The sequence below is a fragment of the Barbatula barbatula genome (genome assembly GCF_947034865.1).
Source record: "Barbatula barbatula genome assembly, chromosome: 2".
Lineage (NCBI taxonomy): Eukaryota > Metazoa > Chordata > Actinopteri > Cypriniformes > Nemacheilidae > Barbatula > Barbatula barbatula.
Window position 1 is genome coordinate 1060203 of NC_136767.1, and position 19672 is coordinate 1079874.

The 19672-nt window shown below is 38.5% G+C and overlaps 1 protein-coding gene across 3 annotated transcripts; it reads left to right on the forward strand.

Moving 5' to 3' along the window:
• The first annotated feature begins 274 nt into the window (after nucleotides 1–274).
• On the forward strand, nucleotides 275–19043 carry zswim7 (zinc finger, SWIM-type containing 7). Of its 3 annotated transcripts, XR_013786293.1 has the most exons (7): nucleotides 311–364; nucleotides 591–691; nucleotides 2205–2226; nucleotides 4928–5030; nucleotides 13872–13976; nucleotides 14684–15043; nucleotides 15493–16075. XR_013786293.1 is itself a non-coding variant. In XM_079450563.1 (6 exons), exons 2-6 carry the CDS (start codon nucleotides 598–600, stop codon nucleotides 15607–15609), a joined length of 441 nt encoding a protein of 146 aa, XP_079306689.1. In that variant the 5' UTR covers nucleotides 275–364; nucleotides 591–597; the 3' UTR covers nucleotides 15610–19043. The 3 variants fall into 3 exon arrangements, 2 of the variants coding, with proteins under 2 accessions (XP_079306689.1, XP_079306690.1); XM_079450563.1 differs by lacking the exon at nucleotides 14684–15043 and having other exon boundaries at nucleotides 275–364; nucleotides 15493–19043; XM_079450564.1 differs by lacking the exon at nucleotides 14684–15043 and having other exon boundaries at nucleotides 276–364; nucleotides 13872–13981; nucleotides 15493–16433.
• Nucleotides 19044–19672: the final 629 nt, after the last annotated feature.

Consider the following 19672-nt stretch of genomic DNA (forward strand, 5'->3'; position numbering starts at 1 on the left):
CTTCACTTCCAATTGCGTGTCTTATATTTAAAATGTTGTATTATGCACGTGACAAAACATTAACAGTGACAGTATCTGATTTATGTTCATTATATTGCATATAAACATACTGTATGTTTCCTAGACATTTTTACGAAGAATTTACAAATAAACAATCCGAGGCCTACACTTGACGTAAAGCAAAATACGTCATGAACAACAAAGCGCATTTCTATGCAGCGTTCTATATGTCCGATATGTCGCACTACAAATCCCACAATTCCGTTCGTCCTTTCAGCGACATCCGGAGACGCGGGAGACACGAATGCCCGTGGTAAACAATGAACACGTGACAGCATGAACTTAAGAAACGAGACCTCAGCAGGTACTATATGTCCGTCCTTATTATTATAATGATATATATATATGTATATATATAATGACTAAAACTGACGAACACGTGTAGTAACTTTGTATTAGCATCTATTGCTCTTTTATGACGTTTCGCTTATTGCTACTGAGCTTTGGATGAAAGCGTCTGCTGAATGAATACATTTGCTAATAGTAATAAATGAATAGGCTCTTAACATAAGTATAATAACTATTAACAGATGATTGATGTCCTTGAGTGTCGTGATGGGCTCATGTCTGCTGTCAGTGGCTGAACAGCTCTTTAAAGACCTTCAGAGGACCTACACACACACACAACACAGTAAGATCTCACTCACACACACATGTAATTGTGACTTTTCATTTGTTGTGGATTATGTGTTATGTCTGAAACCAACAGATGATGGAGCACTGAGACTAGTGTTCTCATCATGGTCCTGATGTTCGGTCAGTGGGGTCCGAGGTTCATACTGTAGAAATCCAGACGAGTCTTTTTGATGCCTTTCTATTGAAATACAGACATTTTAAAGAGTTTGTCTGTTTCAGCAGATCGCCTTTAAAGGGGTCATATGACACGGCTAAAACGAATATTATCGTTTCTTTTAGATGTAATTTGCAATGTGTATACACGTATTTAATGTGTATTTAACGTTCAAAACCGCTGTGTTTATATACCACAAACCTGCATGTTTCTATCTCTTCCTTGCCCCGCCTCTTTGAAACGCGCTGAATTTTTACAAAGCTCATCACTCTGTGCTGATTGGCCGGTTAAACAGCGCGTAGTGATTGGTCAAATACCGCAAGCGTATTACTATATTTGGAACATCAGGTTCTAAAGCGATTGTACTGACAGGTACGCCCACCTTACTTGCGTGTACATGTGGGCGGTCTTAGTCACGAAGTGATGTAGATTTGTGGGGGTGTGGCTACACGAGGCGTTTCAGGCAGGTCTGGGTGAGCATTCGCTTTTGGATAAAACGCATCTTTGTTTTCCGACACTTTTGCTATTTTGCGTGTGTAATGCATACTTATGGGCGACTTATAACACACCAAAGACACAGAAATACACGTATTTGCGCCATATGACCCCTTTAATTGACGTCACAGCCAATAGCAGGATTTTACACTCGCGAGAGTTATATTATGTGAAGGGACATTCTAGTGGATCAAATGAGCAAGAATGCTGTGTTTTTCCTCAACAGAAGAGACTGATGGATAGTCAAGTCACCTTTATTTACAGCAGTCTTTATAATACAGGTCATCAGTTGAACATTTTCAGTTGTACACATAGAATAGAGCGGCTATCATCTTTAAAGTCATCAAATGTGTAATATGTCATCTTTTTTATACCGTGTATGTTGAACATTAACAAACTTAATACAGTGGTCAGTCAGTGTGGTTGAGAATATACTGTACGCCTCATATTAAATAACAGTTAAGAGACCCTATGATGCATTTCTTGAAATAAATGTTTTGTTCAAGACAAATCTCACATCTGAACATCTGGTTAAGAGTGATAAGAGTATCAGGGGACCGTTAATGTTTAGAATAATAATCTCAGTTGTGTTTTTACATCGAAACGTCATTTACATTTCTGGCAAATTGCTTGTTTCAGTCTTTCTCTAGAAAACCACAGTGACCAACATAAATAGCGGAAATGTTTGTGCTCCTGGCTGTTTCGGATGATAGATAATTGCTTATTTGGTTCTCCCTTGAATCCAATATTTATTAGTTTTTTGCAGAATATAACACACATGTTGCAATAATTGTTTAAACTGCATTTACATTTTAGTCAACGGTATTTTTGTCTCTTTCTTTTCTCAAATGGATGGCAGTACCAGATGATCTACTGATAGCGTGAGTATTTTTCCTTCTTCTTCTGAATACATTTACTACTTGGCTAAAGAAAAGTATGTGAATATCCCCTTTGAAATAAAACAAATGGCTATTATAGAAATGTCCGTAAAGAAAGATCTCACTACTATAGTCTCCAGATTAAATGGAGACCTTTGCTTAAATCCGTCTGAGAAAAAGAGTCATAAAAGACGTCAACAATATGTCAAACTGAGCTCAGATTGGTCAAGTCTGCCATCTCAATGTGAATATTTCTCATCAAAATGACCCAAATCCAGATAATTTTACCTTTACAATCCACGTTCATTTCACTTCCGCAAACTCAGTAGTTTCTGGATGCATCTCGCTGAACCACGGGTTTAATGTATCTCATGTATTTTTATTTCGAACGAGGTCTATTAGGAGAAACGTGGAATAATCCAAACAATCAAATCTGAGCTATAAAAGCTCAACCTCTGAGCAAAAAAACATTTTTCATCGTGAAATGCAGATTGAAAGGTGAGGTCCATAAGGTTCATATGGTTTACTGATGACGTAGAAGAACTGAACACAGCCAAGATTTCAACCCCGTTAAACACATTGAATTGGAATGGCAGCCAGACCCCATCACCATCAACCCCATTGAGGCTACGCCTACACCCATCCAGATACATCAAAAAGCTTTTTCATATGTAATAAATATAAAATAAGTAAACAAAGTAATATGTATAAATAAGAATTATATTGGATGGCTTTGCTTTGGGCCGAATGGGCCATGTGAGTACAGTTTATCCCCTTTGGAGAGCTTTTTCTGAAATGCTTGGTTTTTGTTGACACAAATCTTAGCGTGGAAGGAAAGGTCAAAACGGAGCGAAGAAGATGCAATTTAGTATGGACAGGGTTTGATGCTTCTGTGTTTGAAATCCCTACAGTCACGTTCCAGCATCAAGTGAAAAACCTTCCCAAGAGATTAAAAAGGAGTTTAGGAGTTTGAAATAAAAGATCTCCTGAAATGACATTTTGTGGTTTGAAGTCTATGCTTATTAGCTTTGAGGTCATCTATAATCCTGTGTAAAATTAACCTTATGGAGATATATGCTTTTAAAATTTGTCTTTATTCTTCTGGGAAAATGCACGGTCAATTCCAGTCAATTTTCATGAATCAATCGCTTTTTAGAAAGGGAAACGTCTCTCTTCCGATAGCATCTGCACAGAGCCAATCATAGTCTTGTGGGAGTGAGCGGTCCTTTATTTTGGAAAGTCAAAATAAAACAAATCTTGTGCAGTTTCATTATTTTAAAAATGCAAATTTAGTCCTGTTTCTAAGATTACAAATCTTAACCCTGTCTTGCATAACATGCTAAAATGAGTCTAAAATACTGTGTCTATAACTCCAGCGGTATTACCAATGTGCAATGTTGAAAAACAAAAATAGAGATGAATTATGGGCATTGATCAAATCGATAAAAGCTCATTTTCATCATCTGTTTCATCAACAGAAAATGCATTGTGCGCTGTATATAGAAAATGTTAAATAACAGAACCAGTTTGATCATTTGTTCAATATTAATCGTCATTAGATGAATTAAAAACTTTCAGAGAGTTAAGAAATATTCATTTAATCTTCTCAATTCTGAATAATGTAGTGGAGTAATGTAGTATTGGTGCCTCTCTTAAAAAAGTAGTTTTCACAAGCCTGTGATGACATGTTCAACGGTCATCAGCATCATAAATCCTCTGTTTTGATATTTTCATTATTAAAGATGTACATTAATGTACAGTATGTTTATAACACTATTCTTTGTATTATATTACCTTTGCATCAAATTCCTAAAAAATAGGGTGTTTCTTATACAGCGTCTATGGAAGTCACGGTCATTCTCTCTTTTGAATGACGTCATCAGACTCTATTTTGTTCATTTTTTTGAAAGTAGTCACAACACTATCGTTGAGTTTTTCTTTTGCTATTTGAGAAAATGAGAATTTGCCATTCACCGCTATAGAAGTTTATCCAACTATGACGACTTCTGAGACCCGGAAAAGGTCTATAGCCAATATGTCAAAGGTTTCTGAATGTGTCAGACATGTTTGTGTGAACTGTAATGTTATATTTCACTTTACTGTGAGATCTGGACACAGGTGAAGGTGTTGTTGTTGGTGCGTTTGACCTGAGCTTGTCAAAGGTTGTTATTTCAGTTTGTATTCTGCAGTCACAGCAGACCTTTCCATGTACTTAATCTGGCGCACATGCATTTACATTCAAGCATTCGGCAGACGCTTTTATCCAAAGCCACTTACGTCGCATTATCCTATACATTTGTTCCTAAGTATGTGCAATCCCCTGGGATCGAACCCGCGACCTTGGCGTTGTTAGCACCACTGAGCTCCAGGAAAGCAAGTACTTTTACCCTCCAGACGTCACGGCTGAATAAATGATGACTTTGAAAGCATCCTCAGAACCACAATGACGGTCATCAGACAGCCACAGTAATGACTCTTCTGTGGGAACCACATTCACACGACCAGAACTTCCTGTTTTATTTGCCAAAAGATTTTTTTAGGTTGGATAAAGTTTAGAAAAAACACTTTTGCTCGCTGGTTGTTTATTATTAAACACGAAGCAGCGCTTGCACACCATAGAGAAAAGTAAGAAGAGTCTTCTCGTGCAGATGAAGACATCACTTATCACGTGATCTGTTTTATAGCTTGCCTGTCTTTCTCTCAGGTTGCGGTTTGTGTTCGGCCCGTGCGCCCTGCATGCATTGGACCTGGTGGAGAAGCGCTCGGTCAAGTGTGTGACATCACCCAGCGGTCGAAAGGTTTTTCAGGTACAGTAGATGCAATGTTCGCGCTATGAACAATATCAGCAATGACGGTTCACCCAAAAATAACAAATCTGCCATTTCATTTAAAACCTGTATATGACTCTTTCTTCTGTGGAACACAAAGAACGAATTTTGAGAAACGTCTCTGTGGGTAACAAGCCATTGACGGTCAGTGTTGTTCTTCAAAATATCTTCTTCTGTGTTCTGCAGCAGAAAGAATGACAGATGTTCTCCGATCATACAGGGTTTTTCTAAATATCCTCACCACGAGTCCAGACACCAGTGTTCTGTAACGTCCAGCTTAAGGTTTGAGAACCGTCCCATTGGTTTGCTTATTTTTTCCCATAATTCCATTGTTATACTGGGCACCCGCTGGTAGGGTTTCTGTAAAACACCCACCCGGGGACAGCACAGAGCAAAAGAGAAAACATTACAATAAAACAAAGGAAAAAAGTTTAGTAGTAATAAAAGTTAACGGCCGTTTTACGACCCGTGTGATTCAGCGCTAGTCATTGATGTCTGTGTGTTTATATAAACGTGTGTCATCTCTAATTTTACATTGTTGGTTTTATTCAAGTATCGGTAAATTTCTTTTTTCCAGTAACTCGAGTGTTCTTATAAAATAATGTGTCAGTGTTTGTGCAGTCGGGTGATTTGATATGCAGAAATGTAGCGTCTTTGGAGCCCGCTGACACACCACAGGAAATCTTTATCTGCGAGCCGATGGTGTGTAATGTCAGTCCGTTGTACAATCATGAGGTTTGGCAGACCCTTATACATTGCATAATTCTTGACGTAGAGTTTTCAGATTAAAGGCCAATGCACATTCAGTCCCAAATTTGCATCAGAAATGTCCGCACGTTTAAAAATAGATACGACCTCATGTTGTGTCAATCACATTTACACTCTGCCTCCGATATTTTCGTCCATCATAAGAAATTCGGACTGGGTTTGATTTGCTGCGTCTTTCGCATCCGTAGCGAGCATTTTGAGAGGCGTTTTGACAATTCAAAGACACCAATCAAATATTGTGTCATGATTTGATGATGCTTTCACATGCAAAGTGCAGTATTATATACCACAGTTATAATCTACCTGTTTTAGTATTAAGAAGTTTTCATAGGAACATTGGAATATGTGGGAGTATTAGTGGTATGATCAGAAACCACATTTAACCAAAGAAGAATGACTAAGACTATGCAGTTGATTATGCAATGATTTAAGGGCTATGATCAGCATACTAAGCCATAATCAAGTATCATTTATTTACATTTATCAAACATATATATTTACACTTATGATTTAAGAGCACAACACTGTTTTATTCTCACTAATTAAATACTCACACTTATGGTTTAAGAGCACGGCAGGGCACAGCATTTGAAAAATTCAGGGTTGTCTAAAAACGCATGATCAACACTTTTTGAAAACTTGAACACCTGCACATACACCACACACACTTTTGTGGACAAATTTAATTAAATATAACTTATCGCATGTAGTCAAGGACGCCAGCTGAACATGAGTTCACTAGGCTGCTCAAACATGAGCTCATTTTTAATAAAAGCCAATGATAAATCATGTTAGTCGGAAGACCCCGGAAAAGTGTCCAAATAAGGGCACATGAGATGTTTGTCTATGAAATCCTGATTCTTTATTGGTTGACTTGTGATAATAATGTGCCAACCACGATTAAATACGTATCCTGTTGCCTTTTGGATCTTTTGGTGGCAGAAGCAGGGTTATTGGTTATTAAAAATAAGAGATAACAGGAATTTACGCATTCGAAAAGACCTTAAATGTGAAATATACTGTATGCTGTAAGAGGTTTTGGACTGTGCTGGAATGGTCATCATTAAAGGAGCGATGTGGAGATTGTTGCGGCTCCTAGCCGTGAGGTTGAGAATTGCACCCAGCGGTAACGTCACAGTTTTAGTTAGTTTTGGTTTTATGTTGCGGTTTGCTAGTCTGTGTTCCTATTTTGCCTGCGTTCCCTCATTAGGGTCCCTGTTTGCCTCACACCTATTTCTGTTCTCCCTTATTACATTCTCCTTTGTAATAAAGCCTCGTGTTTGCCTGTGTTGTCACGTTTGGTGTTTCAACTTGAGTTAAGTCAGCTTAAAAATATAAGTTATCTCAATGACACATTGTGCTGACTTACACCTTTAAGTAGAATTAACTCAACGTTTTAAGGCAACCCAGGTAACTTATTTATTTAAATTAAACCAATAGTTTCTTAAGTAAAGGATGAGAGAATTTTCACATTTAACCTCTCTGAGTTATTAGTATGTAGATGAATCCGTCAGGTGTGTGTGAATTGAAATGATGTGGAGGATGAGTTTAGCTGTGCTGAATAAAGATGAGGCTTTTATGTCCCCCGACATGCAAAATCGTTTTAAAAAGCTTTCAGTCGTGTTCCAAACTCAAGATTGGATTTTCCGTATCATCTGAAGCCCATTCACACCAAAGCGAAGGTGAATTTCTATTGTTTGAATTTGCTAAAACCAGTTCACTTTTTGATATACTTCTTCATCCCTTATGTTTGTTTGTCCATGTAACAGATGTTCTCTTGCGGGTCATTATGTAGGAAATGTTTCAGTAGTAGATCCCCCTCCGTCTCTTCTCTTGGGTCGGAGGCTTCATTAATATCACATTTGGATTGTCGTTCTGTATTAGGATCAGCTGTGTTTAATAACATTCTGGCCTGAGGTCACTGTCCAGCTGTCATGCTCTTCTCACAGACCTCCTCCTACCCCCTTTATTGAGACCTGACCTGCAGATGTGATGTGACTTTTTAACGGATGTTTGCCAAACGCTGTGACGTGCGGTTTACAGTGATAAACGAAACCTCAAACACCCTCAAGTGTGACTCGCGGCACAGTTTCACTGATGTGATTTAAAGGGATAGTTCACTTAAAAATAAATATTGGGTTGACTCTTTTTACTGTGAAACACGGAAGATATTTTGATGGTTTTTTGGTTATGCAATGTTGTTTGTTTACCAACGCTCTCAGAAGAGGTGTAACTGTGCCATTTTTGTCTGTTATAAAGCCTTTGCCGAACCACAAACATGTAAACAGGACCGTGCAACTTCTCGCTTGACGTATGCTGAAATCCCTCCGTGTAACATCGAGTCAAACAGTGTATGAGGGTGATGTCATAACCCCTCACTGACACTAATAGCACGTCTGGCCTTCAGGATGCTGGTAAATAATGCCGCTCTTTGTCACGCCGGCTGCTTTTCTGTGTTTTAATAAGGTGGAATTTTTCCTCGAAGGGCAACGGATGCAGGAATGCAGGTATTTGGGTAGGAGAAAGGGATTTGGGTGTTTTTGAAAGGTTATTTTTGAGTGGTGGAACCAACGGTGGACTTGTTAACATTTTCTAAGTGTAGGCGGTAGACAAGACAGAAATGTTGAGGAAAATACACTACACTTTAAAACCCTCGGTTGGTGCAACGAGACCGTGAGTTTGGGCAAGACTGTGCTTGCTCAAACCATCCGAACGCATGTTTAGTTCCTTTGGGCGCTTTACATTACATAGTGTGGGTGCCTGGAAATGGAGTGGGACACTTGAGCATTTCATGTTCAGATTTTGACCCTAAAAATGTGTTACTCGCACAAACCCTTGGGTTTAAAGACAGATGTCATTTTGCAAGTTAAAAATTTAATTCTTGATGTTTAGAAAGTCTTTGTGTCTAAAGATGAGTTCCTCAAATGGAGTAAAATGTATGAAACTGTTTAAATGACTACAGATTTGCCAGAACTAGTTATACCGTGTCATTATAACAAATAAAAGTAATATTTGTGCGCTGTATATACAGCACATGCTCTCTTTAATAAATTGACATCATTCATTTCTTTTGTGCTATTTCTAGAAACAGGGTTTCGCTTCTCTACTCCCACATGCTTATTTGTTCTCTCTAAGATTGTAGACCCACATCAAACCTTCACCTCTCATTTCAAACCGTCTTTTATCTCATGGTTTATGCATATCTGTACAGTAAGGAACAGTAGCATCTTGTTCTCTAAATCTTTTCCGTGTCTGTGCGTACCCGGGGCATGTGGAAGTGTGGGGGAGGTCGACTGGGGCTGATTGCAGATCTGCTATATCAAGTTCAACTCTGTGACTTTGACAGCTTTGTTATTTCGACACGCGAAAATGTTTCTTATTCACTTACCACCAGCTGTTCAGTCTATCTGCGATGCACCGGTGTACACCAGTGGTGTTGCAAAGCCCCCCTAAAGTTCAAGCTTTTCCCCCCTAAAATATTGTAAGTGTGATCTGTACAAGAATTTGAAATCGCTTTAAAGTCCCCTTAAAAACTCTTATTATGAAAACTGCGACCGGCTGCGTTATTTAGCGCATTCTTCAGTTCACAGTGACAGCAGCACAGACTGAACGTCATAAGCAGAGTACAAGGTGACATCTGCATCTTTGCTATAAAAGATTTTGCTATAAATGCAGTTTACATAATATGATAAAAAACGTTTTGTCTGCGTTCACCCCTCGTCACACTGTTAACTAGTTGTTTATGTTACCTCCAGAAATAAAAGCCCTTCACACCAATGACTAGGGGTGTAACAATATATTGATATGGCGATGTATCGTCGTCCTTCTCCGTGCACCAAATATCAATCTATTTTAATTCATTTAATGAATTCAAATATATTTCCATGCGTTATTACATCATGGCTCCACTGGGTGGAGCTTAACACGCAGACGAGGGAAACGTGAACAAACTAGTCTGAGAAAGAGTTCGTGATTGCGTGTAAAATAAAATATGCTCCATGCGTATTTGTTAATGAACGTTAATATGCTTTGATTTTACGCAAGTTGCGGCACTTCAATGTTTTTTTAGGTTTATTTTATTATATATTTATTTACCTACTGAAAAAGTTTTGTGGACTTGAATAAAGAGACAAATGTTGCACATAACCTTTTCATGGGCATTTGTTTTTCCTAGTTAGGCAGATATCATGATGTATGGTTATAGAATTGCCAAACAATACATCACATCATGATATTATCTGCAACGTGAGCCATGTATCGCGATCCGTATCGTATCGTGAGGTACCCTGTGATTCCCACCCGTACCAATGACGCTATACAACGATCATGATGATGTTATAGCGCACAGAAACGCGTCATTCATGACGATGTACGCTCTTATTTTTAACGGTAGATTGGAGAGCCTCGGAAAGACGACGGGCAGATAGAGTAACTGTAGTTCAGCCTGCTGTGTTGTTCATTGTTCTGAGGAAACAAAAGTGTACCTAGAAGCTCTTTGTCGTTTTTCAGACGCTTCAGTATATTTATAAATAATTTAAAGCGTATTGTGGATGTAATAGATGAACACGCTGGTCACGCACAGGAGTGACAGCGCTCGTGCTAGTAACAATGAATGGCATCATATCAAGTTCCTTCTACTAAATAATGATCCAGCAGTTGATTGTGACATTTATTATATGGATCTGTGGCTGTTGTTGTCACTTTGAATTATGAATGTTGCAGATTGATCGATTAATGTGATATTCATTTAATAACAATAACTTGTCTTAATTCTGCATATTTTTTCCTAATGATTTATTTGAGTAATGTATACAGCATGCGGTGCTAAGAGTGGCTATGTATTATATATTAATATATATCCTCATTGGAGGCTGAGCCCCCCAATATTGAAAACCTAGAATCCCTCCGGCGTACACCATATGCATTCACAATAAAAGATGTTAATGTAAATGAGGGTTGTCATGGTTTCTGAGGTCAACTCTGTTCGCCTGGAGCGGTTAACACTGTCTACAGAAAGCAGGTGGCACATGGAGTGTTTGGGTGTATTATTTATGAGTGGTAATTTTTCAAAAGATGGAGGAGATTGTGATAATCGAGCACATCAGAACTGGAAATGGAGGATCGTTCTCTTTCTTCAGTGGGACACAAAAGAAGATATTTTGAGAAACGTCTCGGTAGTTTTGTGTTCATAAAATGGAAGTCGATGTTTTTTGGTGACCAACGTTCTTCAAGATATCTTCTTTTGTGTCCTGAGGAAGTCATACTGGTTTGAAACGACATAAGAGTGAGTAAATGATGAAAATGTTTTCAAACTTTCCCATTAAAACATATCGCCATTTGTTTTTATTGCTGTTTCTGTTCCTTTCCCTTGAGAAGACATTCTAAAGCTTTCTTCCAGTAGGTGTCCCCCTGTTGTCAATTTATGAAGTATGTTTACATCACACATTGTCCTCGAGACCGTTTTTGTCTAACCAAGTCTGACCTCCATATTGAATACAAGCCCACCAGATTCACTGGATTTTGCTCTTCAAATCAAGTTTAACCAAAATCCACATCAACAGCCCCCCGGAGGGTCTTCGGTGTCATCCCTGTGGTCAGATTAAGCGGTCTTTCCAACCCACCCAAACTAATGGTATCATTGGCTTCCAGTCTGTTCTTGTAAATCATTTTTATGTTTGAAACATGATTGGGTTATGTGGCAAGTTGAATGGTGGCCAGATCTTAAGAGCAAAGATTAAAGTGGGCCTGAACTCAAGTCGCTGTGTCAGTCTTTGTATTGTATTTTCTTCTCCAGGTTCTTTAAAATCTTCACCACGCTGAGCTTTATTTTATACTTCAAGCTCATTTGAATCAATTTTTAATAAAGTGTTTCAATAAAGACAGCTATTTCCATGAGATACATGAAGAGCATGGAGGTGAAGTTTGGTTCAATTCGATGTTCATCTTGAGATCTTCACTAATATTGACTTTTGATCGCAGTCAAATCTGAGCTCAGTTTGACACACTGTTGACGTCTCTTCTCAAACGAATGGAGGAAGATCTGAGTCGCAAATGTTCCCGTTACATTTAATCTGATTGATGTCTTTGAGAATCAACTGCGATTTTATATGTGTACAGAAGTCAAAGTGGATATATTCTGCATGTCTTTGTTTTACTTTCCATTAGTTTAATGCTGTTGTCAGATATTTTGTGTCTGTCATTAAGTGTTGCGTCTGTAATCAGACTTCATTTGATCGAAACCATCCGTGAAATAACCAGACATCTTATCCGCTTTAGCTGACGTCATACATCCGTCACATTTTTGCTCTCAAAGCAAAAGAAGAAAGCGTGGCGTAAATACGGTGTGAGTTTGTGATCAACACTTCTTCAGCGTCAGCTCGGTTCATGAGCGTCTCGACAGCTCTGGCCTTTGCGCCGCTTTCTCTCCCGCGGCCGCTCATGTCTCCATGTTTCTCATTATCCGTCCTGTGACTCGTCCACAATGAGGTGTCGCCGGTTGACAAAGCAAGGGTACTTTTCACAGGGTACAGGAGAAGCTTCGCAGCAGTAATTCATCAATGTTTGTCTGATAATGGACTGGGAACTCTGATGAGATTTCCAGTACGGCAAGATTTATTCTTCTAGATAATTCACTCGTGAGTTACGCTCAATACTTGATCCGAGAACCGCGGAGAAGACGATGGCAAGAACAGTTTCACGTTATGAATTGATGGAGATGTTGACCCAACACCGGTGCACGGCCTTGATTTCAATTCAACATTTTGCTGCAAAACAGCTTTACAGAGAAAAAAACACATTTTATAAGACATTAGGGACGTAAGGGAAATAGAATCTTAAAATACTGAGGAAATATGAAGAATGCATGCTGTCATAGAATACAACATTTTATAAATAAAGATACATGTAAAAAACATTCCTGATTTAATCATCATTTCTAGATGTATTGTGGTCATTTTAGTCATCAAACTGTAATGTGAAAGACTGACAGACTGACAAAATCATTTTAAATTCATTTGGGAAAAAACATTGTTAGTAATTCACAGAAGGAAACAAAAATGATCATTTTTCACATATAAATAGTAAATTAAGAAAAACTGAAAGTTATTTTGACAGGGCGGCTGTATAACTTTTGATTATAATAATCATGAATAAATGGCCTTAAAATGAACCGTGATGATCTCTTGTGAGAGATTGATGATGGGTTTGTATCTGAAGGATTCATCTGAGGATTACTTTGTGGATTTATTTCTCTTTTTTACTTTGCTGATATCTAGGAAAACAGGAGATCATTTCTTTTTATTTCTGCCCTTCTGAGACTTCATATTTCTTTCTTATTCCAAAATGTTACAGTCACAACTGGAAATTACAGTAAAGCCTCATGTGGAAACTGTTTGTCCATCTTTTTTTAAACGCTGCTGCAGTGGAAACTTATACTACAGTCTTACGTGTGTTCCGCCCTGTATTTTATTCTCATTTCTGGAAATGTTTGCATGTGGGGAAGAACGTCTGCTGTCATCTTCTAGATGTTATTAGATCTGATGTGTGGCTCGTACCAAACAAACAAACGTCCTTCTACAGAGTCATTTCCAGACTTGCACACTAAACACATTCAGATGTCGTGTGGGCATCAGGATAATATTTGATGACTCTGCCCGTCCTCGGATCTACACATTAATGAAATCTCTCTGGGAGAGATTCTGGACCGAATCTGCTAGAATTCACTCATATTAATACAATGACAAAATCTCAAAGCACATTTTATATTTTCAAGATTTATCGGCTGTTTTTGAGTGAGTTGCATGTATTTAGATGAGGTCATTTATTCTGTTTTTCTCACAATGGTGTTTGTGTATTTCTCTTGACAAGCAGAAGACTCATTTAGTTTGTTTGTTTTCTATGTTGATCCATGTGATGGATTCTCTCGAGTGTCTCTCTTCATTTGACAACAGTCAAACGCTGTTAAAGCATGAACGTTGAAGTTCTGTAGAGAGTTGAACTCTCTCTCTCTCTCTCTCTCTCTCTCTCTCTCTCTCTCTCTCTCTCTCTCATCAGGTTTTGGGAGGATCGGGACGTCTGTACACCTGTTACTCGTCCTGTCACTACTGCCCGTGCCCCGCCTTTTCTTTCTCTGTGCTCAGGCGGAACGACAGTCTGATGGTGAGGTGACTTCCTCTTCCTGTTCCGCAAACATTTACACAGCTGCCCTCACAGGTTAAAGATCACACACACAAAACACATGTTCCCTGAGTGTATTTCTTGGTTTTTCACTTGTAAGGTTGTAAAACTGGAAAACAAAAAATGATCAAATCCGTCAAATTAGATTCCCTTATAAAAATATGTTCATTTCAAGTTCATTTTAGTAAGTATACTTTTGGAAAGTTCAAGTATGTAGAAAGCACTTTTTTCAATATTGCTTGCGGCTAATAGGACTAAACTACACTAAAGGTGTAAATGTATTTATAATTGAAGTGTAACAGTAGAAAACTTTGAGTATACAACTAGTTCACATGTCTGAGAAGTAAATAAAAAGCATTTTAGACTTTAGAAGTATACTCATAATTGTTAAATAAACACTTCTGTAAGGGATTGTATCCAATGTGTATTTATATCTTTCAAATGATTCAAAGAGAGCATCAGACTAAATAAAAGGACTAACATGCTATAATAAAATATACATGAATAATCTAATCTGACTCAACAGAGCAAGAGATTATTAAGTGAGTTGTTAGTTTGATATTTTCTATCCTGTCAGTTTTGTCTCCTTCTGACGTGTTTTTGGTTGCTGTTGTGTTTTTTGTTTTCTGGTCTGCGTGGACCGTCTGTCCCGTGATGGTGTGGTCCCGGGTTCCGTTGGGGCTCGACAGTCTTTTGCTGCACAGTTGCATGCACATCAGCCTGATCTTGAGCCCAAGGGAGAGGATGAGACTAAATTTAGTCCTCCAGTATGAGAAAGAAAATCCAAGAGACCCGCCTGAAAAGCTGCTGCTCGCTCCGACCGCGTGACCTCACTTTATCATCGAACAGAAACGAAAAATAAACACCCATGTGATCCGAAAGGAAAGGTTTCCTTGTTTGTTTACCATGGAGTAACGTTATAAGCGTTCGGATGATGTTCTGCAAGGCTTTTTGAGCGCTCTTCTCAGTGGCACTTTTACCAGAAGATAAACACAAGTAGAAAATCTGAAATTCTCATCAGCCGTGGGGCTCAGATCAGCAGTTATTGGGTGGGTGGTGCATTACATAGATGTGTGTATATATACTGTATGTAGATGCCACATTTAACCACTCCGCACACGTTGGAACGTGTTGCATTTGCTAGTTTAGCATTTGTAATGTTTTCCATCTTTTGGCTGTTGCTGTGGTCTCTCCGGCGATATTTTATTTCCCAGCAATCCTATTTATTTTTTCCATTATGTGATGAATGTCTAGCTATTGGAACTGCGTAAAATGCATCGGCCTTAAATTGAAAATAGACGCTCTGTGCTTTTATTATCCTTGCACATGATAAATGTCACTGTCAAACTTTTCTCGTTTCCTTTTAGACTGTATTAATGTAATAATGCAGTTTTATATCCATTAGACAGAATTGCCTCCGTCGGTAGGCCTTCTCTTCTCGTGGTCTTGTGACGGTTTCTTGAAATGTATCTGACATGTGTTGTTGTGTGTTCTGCAGTGTAAGCATCTCCTGGCTGCCCGCTTGAGTCAGGCTATGGGTTTGTGCCAGCAAGAACAGGTCTCAGATCAGCAGATGACACACGTTCTCGCAGGGCAAACGGAGGCCAACACATAAATAGCTGAGGGACTCCAGAACATCGGAAGTCAATATTAGGAATTCAGAGATTAATAGTGACTCTATTTCATGCATTTGTGATGTGTGTGAATTTGACTGATGTGTTTTTGATTGAAATTTGACTTATTGTGCAATGTTTTTGTTTTGTACATTTTGATTTATTTTCCGTGATCAGTTTTGCCTGATAAATGGCTTGATATGCTAAGCCTAAGTGTATGCGTTTGTGAAATATTGCTTGCCAGAGAATTTACATCTGTTCATTGAGCATGACTGTGTTTATTTTTGGAGTTTCCGTTTGATTGTAGGTTTGGCAACCTTGACCAACAATGAGGCCACGAGGCTCTGCTGACATGTACGAGCGTCTTCCGTTAAAAGTTTGACTATATTTTATGAATCCGTCATGTATGTTTTCCTTGACATTCTATAAAGCAAATGTTGGAATAGAAACTTAATTTTGAGCCTTCTCGACGAATTGTCTTGTCTTGCTTGACTGCATGTATTTAAAATGGACTTATATAGACTTATATCGACTGCTCGTATACAGCCACGGAAGGAATGAATAGGCCATTTCAAATTTCCATTTCAAATCATTCCTAGATGTGTTGTAGTCATTCTAGTTTAGTGTCTGTTGAATTTCAAGCAAATCAAACCTCAGGAGGGACATAAAGTCATCCAACGGCGATGTGAAAGACTGACAGCATGACGAGACTCATGAAAACTGGGATCAAAATCCAGGTGAACATATAAAACATTACTTTTAGACTTCCTAAATACATGATTTTGTCAGAAATATGACTTATATTATATATAATGTGCTTAAAAGTGACTCTGAACTTGTTTTCATTGCTGTATTTGATCAGGTCATCATCACCTGTTCCTCTGCACTTAGAAACACAAAAGGTCATTTGACCTACACACAGGCCGCCAAATAGTACATTTGAAAAAGCGAATATCTGATCTCTTTATTGTTTTCACAGCTATACATGTACCGGTTCTATACTGTACATCCGTCCAGTAACACTGCTAAACATTAAAATGACGACAATCGCAGGATATAATCAAATGAAGCAGCTGTGAAAACAGTCGAGGGATCGCTTCATGAAATACGGTTGCGTACAGACAGTGTGCGGTGATCTTTTCATAACTACTGTTTAACAACAACATTGCTTTCTGAAGAACAAAGACTGACCCTAAAATATAAACATGTATTGGTCCAAGTTAGATTAAATCTCTTAATGCATTGTAGTTAAAACATAAAGCGTCGTACTTCCAGGACTGTATGTGTACATGTGTTGTTTTAGGGTGGGTGCATCATTATATTATAAATATATATAAAACCCAAATGTTTACTTTGACTTCATTCCTATTAGAGGGAATAGAAGCACCATCTGTGAATAATATCTACTGTGTGATCTGAAAAGAAAGTTGTTTTACATTCATGAGCCAAAAAGTTGCCTTAGTGAGGACAATATCTAAACCACAAGTGCAGTCATGCGGGAGTTTATTTGAACAATGGTTACTTGCACACTTCTTCTCACGGCACGCACGTTTAAACGCACACGTTCCTTCTGAATAAACAGAGCAACTGAGATCAGCAGCACAGCCGGATCAAAACAATCTGTCCTTTCATTAAAAGAGACGCTTATAGAAACAGCTTTTATTAACAAAATACTGGACATACAGATTGATTCATGTTAAATAACAAGACTTCTGTTCAACACGTAAAGAGCACGTCACAGTGTATGCCATGACAGATACGCACATCAAAAACATACACGTTTAAAAGCTCTGTTCGATCTCCTAAAGGGTTAACACCAGAAACACGGGGAGTAAAACATCAGCGACAAGACAAGTTCAGTGCGGTACAGATTCGTCTCCATTGGAATGTCCAAGATGTCTGGCACACTCCTGTAGTTTAGCCCTTACGAACAGTAACAAAGCAAAGATCTGTACAGTAATGTCATTCGAAGAATACAGAAAAAATACTGCAGAACATCACGTCACTCCTGAAGCACACGGCTCAATAAATAGAAACACTGCCGGCTTCATCGCGAGCAGAGGACAGCGCTGTCAGGGTACATCTGTCAGGATAGCAAAAATGAATATGATGCTTTTTTGTATAATCCACACACTGTTGAGACTTCACGCGCAACGCAAGGATAAATCAGACATGTTTTGCTGGATTTCAACGAGGTGTCAGTCAGGGCCGGGTCTCCATTCTGATGTTCAGATTCACAAGCTCTCGATTCGAGTCAACGATTATAGATTTAATACAAATCCTATAGATATTTCTAAAAAAAGATACCACATTACAATGGTGAATAAAAAATGAAATGAAGAGCCACAAACCCGTGTATTAAACTTTAAACACACTTGGGTATATTGACACATCACATAACAGTCACATACCTTGATCAAACAGGATCCGGTTATTTAACATTTAAGATACAGTATAACAAACTAACTTAGCTGTAAAGAGAGACTGCGATCATATGAACCGCTGTCTTTATGTGAAGGTGATGTTAAATCCCACGACATCCCCTCGTACGGCGTGATCATTGAGCAATTAATGAACGATACGCTCCCGTTAAAACATGTATAACATTCACCTTAATGAATGTTCAGTGCTTGCGGAAAAAATCGATATTAAATCAACCGCTCTTTAAAAAAAACATGAATCTATTTTATTTCCCAGCCCTAGTCTCAATGAAAGATGGTCGCGTTAGGTCATTGCCAATTATGCATTGTATAATTTTCTTTAGATCTGGAACGCCAGATCAGACCGTGTGTATTATCATTTGTTCCCTGTTTTATTATACTGATGTATCGTGGATGTAAACTTGATAGAACTATTAGAGGTCAGACTTGAACCTGCATTTCCCATATGAGCACCACAGCTTAACATACTGTGCTTGACAAATGCATTAGACCACTCACACTAGTCCGTGTCTCAAAATCAGTTTTATGTTTCTGTAACGGTAAGTGTGCTGTAAGCTCTTTTTTCAGGAATTATCAGTTTTACCAGAAAAGCGGAAATAATTTACCTTCATTATTTTTATCATTCAATACGGCCAATTATACTCGCAGTCCTTTAGAGAAAAAATATGTTTTAATGGTTCATTTCTGACTCCTGAGAGAAGTTAAATGGACCAGCTGAAAGATCATTTAGTTTGTTATTTGCCTAATAAATAACAGTTTTTGACAGATTTCTTAAATATTTCTCTTTAATGTGGTCGAATAAATTTGTCAAGCACCTTAAGTATGTGCACTGACCGCTGTAACTCATTTTATGTTTGTAACAAAATGTTTTCCATGTGTTCTACAGAAACTTAACAGTTTTGGTCTTAAATGAGAAAGAACGTCAAACCAATTGACGTGTAACAGAATGTGAAGTGATGAACAGAATAAAGTCACTGTATTGACACTAAGTCCAGATGTGATGCGGTCAGTCTCTCTCTGTTCTGGACGAGCTGCGGTGGTTGTGGTCTGGATGGTTTGTCACAGTCAGACATTCAATGACAAACGCAGTCCTAAGGGCCGTGCAGACAGATATCAGCTCCCAGTGTTGTAGCATCACATCTGGGGACAGCGGGAATGTTTGTTAGGATAAAACTGGGTGTATGACGGTCAAATGCTATAAAGGGAAATTTCATAATGAGGGACAGTGGAAATGAGACACTTATACAGTATAAAGTGACCCCCAAAGTCTTTGGACGTCTAAGCCAAACTTACACATGTTATTGTGATGTGCAGCGCATCAAATATGAATCCAATGGGCATTTATTATGACGAAAGAAAGCGTTTCAGAACGTTGGTGTGTTCAGATCTGCTTACGCTGCTGTAACACATGCCATTCACGTGATGGACGTAACATCGCCGTACATCACACAGCTGAACAAGACTTCTTGAATGTTAAAGACGCATGGAGCATGCGAGCTTATTGGCTGACGGGTTACACACCTCAAGAGCCAATCACAGCAGAAGACCAGTCTTGGCACCATACGCGCACAAACGTGATGACTTGCCAAATAATAACTAAGATGTGAAATGATCTCGAATTCAG

Excerpts from the sequence above, each read along its gene's own strand:
- zswim7 (XM_079450563.1), top strand. The coding sequence starts at position 598 with ATGTCCTTGAGTGTCGTGATGGGCTCATGTCTGCTGTCAGTGGCTGAA. Across the intron at positions 692-2,204 it reads CTACACACACACACAACACA|TACCAGATGATCTACTGATA; the intron begins GTAAGATCTCAC and ends AATGGATGGCAG. Across the intron at positions 2,227-4,927 it reads CCAGATGATCTACTGATAGC|GTTGCGGTTTGTGTTCGGCC; the intron begins GTGAGTATTTTT and ends TCTTTCTCTCAG.